This window comes from Thamnophis sirtalis, unplaced genomic scaffold (genome assembly GCF_051295495.1).
Source record: "Thamnophis sirtalis isolate CommonGarterSnake01/CBP01778 unplaced genomic scaffold, rThaSir2_p1.2 scaffold_1, whole genome shotgun sequence".
NCBI classification, from domain to species: domain Eukaryota; kingdom Metazoa; phylum Chordata; class Lepidosauria; order Squamata; family Natricidae; genus Thamnophis; species Thamnophis sirtalis.
Window position 1 is genome coordinate 181,745,791 of NW_028261381.1, and position 12,486 is coordinate 181,758,276.

Genomic DNA, 12,486 nt, shown 5'->3' on the forward strand with positions numbered 1-12,486 from the left:
AGCACAGAGTGTTCCCTGTTTACAGAACCTACTTAATTCCTTAACCTAATTAGAGTTATTATCTGTGCCCTGAGGGTCGCCTAAATCAGAGAACAAATGGGTGCGGAACCTTCTTGAAGATTGCTGAAAGGACTGTCTGGTAGACAGGAAGGGTTGAATCCCTTCCCGGCTGTTGACAGAGGGCTGGTCAATTTTAATACAGTTGGCCATGTTTTACCCCTCTTTCAATCCAATGGTCCTCTCTGTCCAGAACTATTCCACACACATTTGCACTCTGGTTCAGGTGACCCTGAAGGTACAGATAACACCCCCCACTCACCCAAAAAAGTAGCCTCAATGACTCTCAGAAAAAGTGCTAATGACCAGATACACATAGATCCTAATAAAGAAGAATATTTGTAGCTCAGGGTTGACAGGTGGGGTCCTTGGTGCTCTCTGAGTTTGCTTGTTTCTTACTAGCACTGATGATGTTACCTAGTATGGGTAATGAAGGGTCTACAAGACGACAAGCAAGCTCAGAGATCACCAAGGACCCCAATTCTCCTCCTCTTCCTCTTCCTCCTCCTTCTCTCCACCATTCCCTCCCCCTCCTCTTCCACTGCAAACCCCACTCCCTCCTAACACTTTAAAAAAATATTGAATAAACATTACAAGCATTGGACATAGAGCGATCTTTCGGGCTTTGTCATTTCCATACATATTTTAACATAAGAACAAGTATAGTTTCTACTTCTCGTATATAGCTACATTAATCTTATTAACACATCCCTTATCCTCCTTTATATAGGTATCTATGGATGATCCAGCTCCAATATTACAATCCTCCCAAATGTTCTGTTCTGACTCCTCTTCCTCATTTCCAACCATTGATCCATTTTGTTCCAGATTTCATAATATTCTGTCTTGTCTCTATTTTTGATTTCTAGTGTCAGTCTGTCCATTTCTGCACAAATCTAAAATTTTCTTTATTATCTCTTCTTCGGTGGGGACATCTCTGCTTTTCCAATTTTGCACATATACTAATCTTGCTGCGGTTATCATATGCAGCATTAAATACGTTCACTTCTTTACTATATTTTTCTTTTATTATTCCTAATAGGAGTAGTTCTGGTTTTAAATCTATCTTTTGATCTAACATCTCTTCCAACTATGTCTTTATCTGATGCCAGAAATCCTTGGCTTTTGTATATAATCACCACCTATGATGAAAAGGTGAATAAGTTCTCCCCCTCTACTTTGTAGAAGCCCCTCAAATATAGGAATATTTCTATCATCCCCCCTAGTCCTTCTTTTCTCTAGACTAACCAAACTGTATGTTATGTTGGCTCAGGGTTGAAGTGAGAGGTTCTTGGTGATCTCTGACATTGTGTAAGGTCCTGCCTCACCGTCTTTCTCAGAAAAGCAGAACTCTTGAAATGAAAAGCATTTCAAAAGGAACTTTTATTGGAGGACAGTGATAGCAGAGAGAGTGTAGGCAGGATCTGAATTTCCCACACCAAAGTGTTAGGTTAAGCCGCTTTCCCCGAGGCCCCTCCCAATGTCCAGTTCAACTTCCAGCCAATCCCAAGGGGCGAAGATGTGGTGAGAACTTCAGGCGGAGAAGGTGATAAGAGGCAGTTCCCGGGTGCCATGATCTCATTTCTCCAGAGGCCCATTCTTCCCCCCCCCCACTCCCAATTCCCCAAAACTACACTGAAGCCAGGAAAGGAACAAAGGAAAACCCCAAGCAAAAGAATTTCCCCAAGCCTCCCCCTCCCACCAGAATGGTAGCCTCCCAAGAGAGATCTATGGGACCCAAACAATTTGCTTGTTCTCTGGCAGACATTTCATGACCAAACTAGGTGACCTCATCAGTGCTAGGAGGAGGCAGTTCGTTCTCATTTTATATTCTAGGGCAGAGTTCCCCAATGTTTCTGGCTTTGCAGACAGGTGTGGGGGAAGAAGAGGGGGTGGTTCATGCAAATGGCTGGCAAGCACCCACATGCACGCAGCTCCATTGCAGAGAGTTCTGGCTCCTGCATGAGGCAATCTGTGCTATGATTGGTTGCTGTGGGTATAAAGGGGGAGTTTCCCCTTTTTCCCGCCTTTATCTTCTGTGAGGGCTGCGTGTTGTTTGATTTACCTCACAATGTTGCCTGACAACAGAATAGAGATAGGAATAATAGGAATAGAAATAAGAAATAGAAATGGAAAATAGAATAGAACTAGAATTAGAATAACAGTCAAAAGGGACTTCATAGGTCATAGGGCATCTGGTCCAGACTCTACACCATTTCTGACAGATGGCAGTCCAATCTCTTCTCGAAAGCCTCCAGTGATGAAGCTTCCAAAAACAAACTTCCATTCCATGGGTTGATTGATCTCACTGTCAGGAATTTCTCCTTCTTTCTAGGTTGAATCTCTCTCCTTGGTCAGTTTCCATCCATCCTTCCTTGTCTGGCCTTCAGGTGAACTTGGAAAATAGCCCCCACCTCTCTGTTTCAGTCCCATCTGCTGTAGATACTAATCCCAAACATATTTATTTATGCAAAACTACAAGTTCGTATTCGTGTCTATGGCTTCATTTGGACACCTGCTGCGCAATTCCTTGACAATGGTGCTGTTTTGTTTTTGCTTTTGTTCTGCCTTCTGGTCCGCTTCATCCACGCCTTCCTCCTCGCTGCTCTCCGAATCGCTCCGCACATCGTTTCCCAACTACAACAGAGAAATAGAGAACTGGCTTTTTTGGCTGCTGCTGCTGCACACTAATATTTAACTGGTTGTTCACCAAGACTCCAAGATCCCTCCCATGGTTACTACTGCTATTAAGCCTGATTTCACCCAGTCTGTATGCGTCCTCTTGGTTTTTCTTGCCTACGTGTAATACTTTACTTTTCTCTACATTGAATGTCATTTTGTTAGATGGGGCCGAAGTTCAAGCGCCCTGCAGAGCTTGTAATCTACAATTCAAACTGGGGGAAATGAGAGACAGGAGCGAGTATCAGCAGGACCAAGGAATCTTGCATCGGACTCAACACGGAATGAAAATGAAATTGGAGCAGGGTTCAACTAGAGTAATTGGCGGCCTACTCCTTGTCTCCCCAATATGTGCATATGGTTCCCACCTTCTTGAGTACTGAGTGCCCAGTTTCTGCCCTTACCTTGCCATGGGTCAGGAACCTATAAATCATGAGGAGGATCAGGCAGGACCAGAAAACATCGAGAAGATACACGAGCATCAGAAAGGCGTTGAAGAAGTAATAGCCAAAATAAGGCTGGTGGAGCTCCGCCAAATAGTAATACGTGTTGTAGAGAATTCTTGAGGAGGGAGAGGGGATGGAAAAAGAAAGAGGAAAATTGTTATCTCCTCCGTATTTTCCATTCAGTTCTGGTCATCACAATATAAAAAAGACGTCTCAAGATGTGAGGGGAAATGTAAAAAAAAAAAAGAGATGCCACTGCAATTGTGCTGTCAAATTCCTGCCCTTTCTCCATGCATTCCCAAAACGTACTTGTAAGGGAAAAAGATGCCACGAGTAAAGAGGAACACCAGGGCGAAAAGGACAAAGAGTGTGTCGCAGGTTTTCTGCCATTTCAGGTAGTTAAACGTCTTTGCACTCTGAGGAAAAAGAGAAAAAGAAGCAGAAATTGTTGTTGATGTTTATGGAGATTCTCAGTCATTCAGGTCCTGGTTGTCTCAAAGGTGCTTTTTCAAGAGGCAACTGGACTTCCTAGGTTTTCTATGAGGCTGTTTCACTTCTCATCCAAGAAGCTTCTTTATCTCTGACTGGATGGTGGGGAATGGAAGGATTAATACTCCTTGCAGACAGCTGGTCATTTGCATCCTTTTAGTGAGTTGTTGAGGCCACTTGGAGGTTGTGCCATTTGGCTGCAGGCAAGGAGGCTCCACAGCAGTGGTGAGTGGGATACAGCCAGTTTGGGCCAGTTCAGGTGAATTGATTGTTAATATGCTGACTAGCCCCTCTCCTTCCTTTCCTGCCCCTTCCAGAGGTCTCCATGCACCCTGTTTTGGCTCTCAGGAGGCTGAAGAGAGGCCTATTAGGCCCAAAATGGCATGTGGGGGTGACAGCGCTTCCCCATGCAGCCTGTTTTTGCTCCCGGGGGGGGGGGGTGCAGGAGGCCGAGTGCTACCTGTCACACCCCCTGGCCACACCCACCATGGCCACGCCTACCCAGCCATTAGGGAAGAGAACCAGTTGTTACATTATTTGAATCCCACCACTGCTCCATACTCATTCAAATCATTCAGGTGACACTGAGGGCAGAGAGAAACTTTTAGGTGGGCTTAACGATTCACTAAAAGGATGGAAATGATCAGCTGCCAGCAAGCAGTGTAAATCCTTCCATTCCCCTCCATCCAGTCACAGCTGAAGAAGCTTCTTGAATGAGAGGCGAAACATCTTCAACGAAAAACCAGAAACTCCAGTTGCTTCTTGAAAAAGCATCTATGGGGAAGAAATTGTTGAGTGGCTGAGGCTCATGTTGTGAGAACGCTCGATTTCCATAGTATGATGGCAAATTTCTGTGGGTTTAAGCTGCTGCAGCTCCTGTGAGATCCTGGGAATTGTAGCTTGCAGAATATGAAGAATATTCTTTTTTTTAAATTTTAGGGTAGAGGAAGAGTGTTCTTGAGCGTTAACTTACATACAGCAGAACATCGGAAGCATCATGTAGGAACATGACAAATGAACCGATACGGATGAAATTGACGCCATAGGAGAAGCTAGTGAGGAGGACGGCAACCACATGGTGGATAATCATCATATTAATGTCCTGCAGGAAAAGGAGACAACTGAGCTATTGATTTTGTAGCTCCTCCGGGGGAGGGGTCATATGTCCAGTTATGGGGAAGGGGTTTTGAGCGGAAATAGACAACTGTGCTTTGTTGAGTCATTGTTTCAGAGATATTTCCTTACCTTTGGGAAACTTGTGAAGAGTATTGGAAATACTCCCTGTCTTCTGTCCTGCCTTCTTTCTTCCTGTCTTTCTTTCTTTTCTTCCCTCCTCCCTCCTTCCTTCCTTCTTTCCTTTTCCTTTCCCTTCCTTTCCCCCTTCCCCTTCTCAGCAAACAGGTATCTGGCTGCTGCTGGGTGGAGGAAGGTAGCAAGGGATTCTGAGACTGGCTGGGAAACTGTCACAGAAAATTGAAATTGAAGATCATATAATCTCATTTATCAGCACAGCAGTGCAGCAGCAGCCAGGAGCCCTGAAGAAAGCACAACTTCATCAATGACAGATTTTGGGTGCATTTCATATGTTAGCCCACATGAGGTACATTGCTTCAAAAACTGTTGCCCTATGACCGTGATGGTGAACCAATCGCACACTTGCTGGAAGTTGCATGCAGAGCCATCATTCTCAAGCTGTTGCACGTTGTTGCTCTTCTGGGTTCTGGCGCACCAGCCAGGTAGTCTTCACGTGTGTGGAACATTGGAAACAGAAATAGCAGCTGGCTGGTACGCATGCATGAGGTGGGAAGATGATATTGCAGTTTCTGGCGTGCGCATCAGGGGTGGGTTCCTGCCAGTTCTAACCTCTTCTATAGAAGAGGTTCCACAAATCTACCATGCCGTTTAGAACTGGTTCCAGCTCCCTCCCCCTGCCCATTCACACATTATCAAGATGAAGAGCGAGAGGAGGAATTCTGGGAGTTGAAGTCCACAAGTCTTAAAGTTGTCAAGTTTGAACACCGCTGGGGTTTTTTCTAAAGGGTTAGGGGTGCAAAGGTCTTGTAACTTGACAGCATTAAGACTCGCACACTTCAATGCCAGACTTCCTGATACAACATGACTGGAGGAGGAATTCTGGGAGTTGAAGTCCACAAGTCTTAAAGCTGTCAAGTTTGAACACCCATGGGGTTTTTTTCTAAAGGGTTAGCGGTGCAAAGTTCATGGAACTGGACAGCTTTAAGACTTGTGTGCTTAAAATGCCAGAGTTTCTGAGCCAACATTTTGGCTGCTAAGCAACATTTTACAAATTGGCCACTTGCACCCTGTCCCTTGGCTGGCAAGCCAGTCCCACAAAGCAGGCCACACTTACAGAAGAGGTTCTAAAACATTTTGAAACCCACCACTGGTGCGCATGCACAATGGCCACCTGGTCTTCTGGTTTCTGGCATGCATGGGTGCAGGAAGACCAGCTGGCCAGTGCACATTCGTGCACTGGAAACTGCAAGATCATCTTCTTGGTGTGCTCATGCGTGCATGCACACCAGGCAGCTGCCCTATCTTTTTGTGGCATGCATGCATGGACACATTTGCGCACTGTGCCATTTTGGCCCACTGAAAAGATTAGCCAACACTGCCCTATGAGCCCTTAAAGGTCATGCCCACAATTTTTGTAGTATATAATTTTGCACCTTAAGATGCACCAAACTAGCTCCCTTGCTTTGTTTTGTTTCACTTCTCTTTATCTGATGGATTGTGGAGTTTTCAAATGAACTACCTGATCTGTGTTGGCCAGACAGGCTGCCACATAAATTGACTGAAAAGCATAAATGCTGGTCGTGCACCAAAAGGAAGACACACATTTCCTTCTGGAATCTGAATGGGGTTTCCTAACCAGCAGGACCACATCTCTTCTGCCAGGGCTCACTCACCTTCTGTTTGACGTCAAAAGGCACTGTAATGACCAGGGACCAATAATAGGAGTTCTGCATGAGGTAGTAGCCCAAAAGGCTCCCCTGGGTAGGCTGCAATGCATAAATGGACAAATGGTGTCATGTAGTCCCAATTGTCAGCTTCCAAAGACAATATCCCAGTGTTGTGTTCATGGTGGATGGAGAATTCTAGGAGCTGAAGTCCACATGTCTTAAAGTTGTCAAGTTTGTGAAATGCTATCCTAGAGAGTCCTCATGTGCTTGGGGCTTCTCTTAATATTCCATGCCTGAGAAGGAGCTATCCAGGCCCATTTCTCTTTGTCCTGCCCTCAGGTTCTGTAGAGAATAAATCTACCCCGTGATGGTCCTTCTAGTCCTCATAGACAGTTAACAAATGTCCCATCAGTCTTCTCTTCATTAGCCTAAACATACATCCAGTAGTTCCATTAGTCATTCATCATGCAATTTATCCTCTGGACTCCATATCATCTTTGTTGCTCTGCTCTCACTTTTTCTAGGGCCTCAGCATCTTTTTGGCATCATGGTAACCAGAATCAGACATGGTATTCCAAATGTTAGCAACCCTCCCCACCTTTGGGAAAAGCATCCTTGAGCATCCCTTCCATCTCTTCATCTAGGTTGTTTCTGAAGTACCGTAGTTGAAGAGCACTGGGACCAAGACAATATTTTGAGGTACTCCCACTGAATGTTTCTATCTAGACCAGAATTTCTCAACCTGTGGGTCGGGACCTCTTTGGGGGTTGAATGACCCTTTCACAGGGGTCGCCTAAGACAATCGGAAAACACATCTTTTAAAAAAAAATATGGAAAAGGTAAAATAATTGTATGGTTGGGGGTCACCACAACATGGGGAACTGTATTAAAGGGTTGCTGCATTAGGATGTAGACATTGTTCCATTGAGGACCACTTGCTGAGTGTGATTGATCAACCAACTGCAAATCCATTGGATGGTGATGCTGTCTATCCCACATTGTTCTACCTTACCAAGAAGGAGGTTCTGGGCTACTTTATCAAATGCCTTGCTGGAGTCTAAGTATACTATATCCACAGCATTTCCTTTGTCCACTATTTATTATTATTATTTATTAGTTTTGTATGCCACCCACTCTTGGAAGACTCAGGGCAGCTTACAATAAAAAGGGAAGAGGGATATAAAAAAAATAAAACAACAGTTTAAAATGCAACAACATTCACAACTTAGAATGGGGCTGGACAATTCAACAGCCCCAGGCCTGTCGGAACAGCCAGGTCTTTGTCGCTTTACGGAAGGCCGGGAGGGTAGTAAGGGTCTGGATCTCAATGGGGAGATCATTCCAGAGGGCCAGAGCAGCTACAGAGAAGGGCCTCCTCTGGGGGGGTCGCCAGCCGACATTGGCTGGCCAATGGAATCCGGAGGAGGCTTAATCTATGTGATAGAATCGGTCTGTGGGAGGTAAATGGCAGGAGACGGTCTTTCAGGTAGCCAGGTTCGATGCCATGTAGGGTTTTAAAAGTAACGACTAGCACTTTGAAGCGTGTTCGGAGACCAATGGGAAGCCAGTGCAGCTCGCAGAGGATAGGTGTAACGTGGGTGTACCTAGGTGCACCCACAATTGCTCGCGCGGTTGCATTCTGGACTAACTGAAGTCTTCAAACATGCTTCAAGGGCAGCCCCATGTAGAGCACATTACAGTAATCCAGTCTTGAGGTGAAGAGGGCGTGAGTGACTATCCAAAGGGCCTCCCGGTCCAGATAGGGTCGCAATTGGTGCACCAGGCGAACCTGGGCAAAGGCCCCCCTGGTCACAGCCAACAAATGCTGTTCTAAAGTCAGCTGTGGATCCAGGAGGACTCCCAAATTGTGATCCCTCTCTGAGGGGCATATAATTTCACCCCCCAGGCTAAGAGATGGAATGGCTGGACCATCCTTGGGAAGGAGCATCAATAGCCACTCAGTCTTGGATTGAGTGCAAGCTTGTTCATTCCCATCCAGACCCTGACAGTCTCCAGGCACTGGCACATCACTTCTACCGCTTTACTGAGTTGGCACAGGGCGGACAGATACAATTGTGTATCGTCCGCATATTGATGGTATTTAATCCCGTGCCGGAGTATGATCTCACCCAGCAGCTTCATGTAGATGTTAAATAGGAGGGGGGACAGGACCGAACCCTGTGGCACCCCATAATTGAGGGGCTAGGGGTCGACCTCTGCCCTCTGACCAACACCAACTGCAACCTGTCCGAGACATAGGAGGAGAACCACCGAAGAACGGTGCCTCCCACTCCCACCTCCCGCAACTGTCACAGAAAGATACCACGGTCGATGGTATCGAAGGCCGCTGAGAGGTCAAGGAGCACTAGGATAGAGGAGTGACCTCTATCCCTGGCTCGCCAGAAATCATTGATCAGCGTGACCAAAGCAGTTTCTGTGCTATAACCAGGCCTGAAACCGGACTGAAAGGAATCTAGATAATCGGTTTCATCCAAGGACCGCCAGAGTTGAAAGGCCACCACTTTCTCAACAACCTTCCCTACAAAGAGGAGGTTGGAGACTGGACGATAGTTACTCAAAATGGCTGGGTCCAGAGAAGGTTTCTTCAGGAGGGATCTCACTACCACATCCTTTAGAAGGAGTGGGAAGGATCCCTCCCGGAGAGAGGTGTTAACTATCATCTGGATCCAGCCACGTGTCACCTCCCTGATGGTCGAAACCAGCCAGGAGGGGCACGGGTCCAGTATACAGGTAGAGGCACTCACCGCTCCCATGGCCTTGTCCACTTCCTCAGGAGCGACAAGTTGAAACTCGTTCTATAAAATCCACTCAAGACGTTCCCCCGGTACCTCGGCTGGTACCGTGCAATTGGAGTCCAGATCTGTCCGAATCTGAGCGACTTTATCCGCTAGAAACTGAACAAATTCCTCAGCTCTACCCTGTAAAGGGTCGCCCGAATCCCTCCCTTTCAAGAGGGAGCGGGTTATTCTAAACAAGGTGGCTGGGCGCGATTCAGCGGATGCAATAAGAGTGGCAAAATGGGAACATTTCGCCACCCGTATTGCCACGAGATAGGTCCTGATATAGGCTCTCATCAGTGCTCAGTCTGATTCAGAGTTACTGGCCCTCCAGCGGCGCTCTAGGCATCTCTTTTGGCGGTTCATCTCCCGGAGTTCCTCAGTGAACCAAGCGGCCCTCCTGGATCCGCTATCTCGGAGAGGCCGCAAAGGCGCAATCCGGTTTAGAGCCCCCGCCACCGCTATATTCCAAGCAGCGACTAAGGACTCCACCGGACTGTGAATGAGGGCGTCAGTTATTTCTCCAAGCGCCGTCTGAAATCCCATAGGGTCCAGCCTGGGGTGGAACCACCAAATTGGTTCCTCCTCCCTACAGTGGGGGATTGGTTTCCGAAAGTCAAGCCTCAGTAGGAAGTGATCAGACCATGACAAGGGCAAGATCTTAATACCCCTCAAATCTAGATCACATCTCCACTGCTCCAAGTTGAATGAATGAGTCGAACCCCAGATTACTTGGGTCAAGTCCATGGCTGTCATGGAAGCCATGAACTCCTGCGCCCCGTCAGAGTGTTCACCGAGCAAAGGCAGGTTGAAATCCCCCAGCACCATAAGTCTGGGGAACTCTACCACCAGCTCAGCTACTGACTCGAGGAGCGAGGGGAGGGCTGTTGCAATGCTGTTGGGAGGAAGCTACGTTAACAACAAACCCACTTGACCCTCAAGGTCCAACTTCACCAACAAGGACTCACACCCGACAAGCTCCGAAGCAAGGATCCTAGGAGGAACTAATGACTCTAGGATGATGATAGCCACTCCCCCACCCCTTTCTCTGGGGTCGCGGCTGATGAAGCACCTGAAATCCTTGTGGGCACATTTCAGTGAGGGGGACTCCTCCCTCCAGGCCCAGCCAGGTTTCAGTAATACATGCCAGGTCTGCCCCCTCGTCTAATATTAGGTCCTGGACGAGGGGAGCCTTGTGAACCACAGACCTGGCATTTAGCAACAACAGCCTGCGACCAGGGCCCTGACCCTCTCGCCATCTGGTCCTGGAGTGGAACCAACTGATTTAGTCCACTGATTAGTCATTTCATCAAAGAAGGTAATATGGTTTGTTTGGCATAATCTGTCTTTAACAAACACATGCTGTCTTCTCATAACCAATTTACTCATTTCCATATGTTCACAAATCTGCTGCTTGAATATCTTTTCCAGGGTTTTCCCAGGTTCTGATATCAAATTCAGGGGTGAAATCAACTCATCTTTGCGACTGGTTTGCAAATGTGAGCAAAATCCAAAATAGCTATAACTCTAGTTCCCTCCTCCATCCTTTGGATGATAAATTTGTCAAGAAAGTCGGAAAAGTCCAATGATTTTGCCCAGGACATGTTGGTGATTTTCTTACACTTGGCCTCATATGATATTTTTCCACTGAAATATTCATTCACATATCAACCAATGCCTTACCTGCTGTGGGTACCCGTCCAAACATTCGCGGACATCCCAGAACCAGGGTTTCTGCAAGAAGGCACCGTTCATTAGGAATGACATCATACCAGCCCACCAACACTTCTTTAGATCTTTAGATCTGACATGAAGGGGACGATGGAAGGGAAAGGAGACCACAAAGCAACTGTAGTCATTAAGATATTGGAAAGGGCTAAAAAAGGGAGCCTTTTTGCTAATCAGAAATGTATCTGTCAGGCCTGCAATTATATTCCTTTTAGAATTTTGGCCTGCCACATTTTCTCTTATTTCATTATGCTGTTTCTTTTGTATAGTTGATGGGAGGGGGGAATAGACAGGAGTGAGATTGTGGAATGTATTGTTTTCATTCTTTATTAGAAGCCAAGGTCATACTTTTTCTCCGCACCAGTACACCTGACTGGAAGAAGCTGGGTGTGGATGCCAGCATGGAAGAAGAAGATTGGACCATGTGATGGATTATGGGTGTGGGGACAAAATCATGAACTTTTAATCGGGTGGAATTCTGATGTCATTTCCAGTATTAGGATTAACACAGATGTGCCTAAAATGTCTGCTTTATTAAATTGGAACTTTAAGGATCGTTTTGCCTTTGATTCTGATTTAATTCTACATGATACTTGGAATGCTGACATTATCATTAAATGTTAGGAGGTGGGAGGCAGAGAAGTCCAATACCTGCATTACATATGACCAGTTTGTTTCTTTTTTGACAATGATCAACAGAAGTAGGGAAAGTTGTCACTCACATCGTAAAGGATGGCCAATGCCATAAAGAAGAAAATGATGGAATACACGGCTCTGAAGCTGGAAAACAACCAGAAAAAAAAAGCATCAGGGTAGAATTGGACAACAGGACGGGGGCTCCAGAGCTTCTAGTGCTAGAAGGGAATATAAAGTCGAGCTGACAGAGGATTGAGACTGCTCCAACAGCCCTCACTTCTGAAGCAATTAGGTTATAAAGTAATATAAAATGCAGTGAGATAGTATGAGAAAGGAGAGAGAGAAGTAAGGAAAAGAGAAAAAAGCATTGACTTTCAACTCTCTCTGTTGCAGTAGAAGAAGGAGTTAACATCAAATCACAGCTTTTTGCTTTTTCATAATAAGCGAACAAGCCATTTCTATAAAGATCTTTCAATCTATCATATCAGACATTAACATGATTGAGCAGGTTCAGAAATATTAGATTTTAGACTGTGTTTGTTAAAAATCTATACCGTGTACGGGTTCTGGGAAGTCAGGGGGGTGGGGGTCAGAGGTGGGGGTCGGGGGGTCGGGTGGGGGTCGGGAGGGACATATATTAGGCTAGACATGATGTGTCTGATCTCAATCCAATGTGACTTCACATGTATACTGTTTTTCTTTAATTTTTCTTTAAAAATAGGATAAGCCAAG

The 12,486-nt window shown here is 46.0% G+C and overlaps 1 protein-coding gene across 1 annotated transcript; it reads right to left on the bottom strand.

The window, feature by feature from the left end:
- Positions 1 to 2,391: 2,391 nt before the first annotated feature.
- On the bottom strand, positions 2,392 to 12,404 carry CERS4 (ceramide synthase 4). The gene is made up of 8 exons (XM_087705866.1): positions 12,316 to 12,404; positions 11,841 to 11,898; positions 11,074 to 11,124; positions 6,599 to 6,691; positions 4,645 to 4,773; positions 3,492 to 3,598; positions 3,141 to 3,297; positions 2,392 to 2,694 (listed from the first exon to the last, which is right to left on the bottom strand). The coding sequence occupies exons 1-8, from the start codon at positions 12,402 to 12,404 to the stop codon at positions 2,533 to 2,535; spliced, it is 846 nt and encodes a 281-aa protein (XP_087561992.1). The 3' UTR covers positions 2,392 to 2,532.
- Between the last annotated feature and the right edge of the window lie 82 nt (positions 12,405 to 12,486).

Bases quoted from the DNA above. Each gene is read 5' to 3' on its own strand.
- CERS4 (XM_087705866.1), bottom strand. From the start codon at position 12,404: ATGTCTAGCCTAATATATGTCCCTCCCGACCCCCACCCGACCCCCCGA. The intron at 4,774-6,598 runs GTGAGTGAGCCC...CTTTTCCTGCAG, and splicing joins CTTTTGACGTCAAACAGAAG to GACATTAATATGATGATTAT. The intron at 3,298-3,491 runs GTACGTTTTGGG...TCCCTCCTCAAG, and splicing joins GGCATCTTTTTCCCTTACAA to AATTCTCTACAACACGTATT.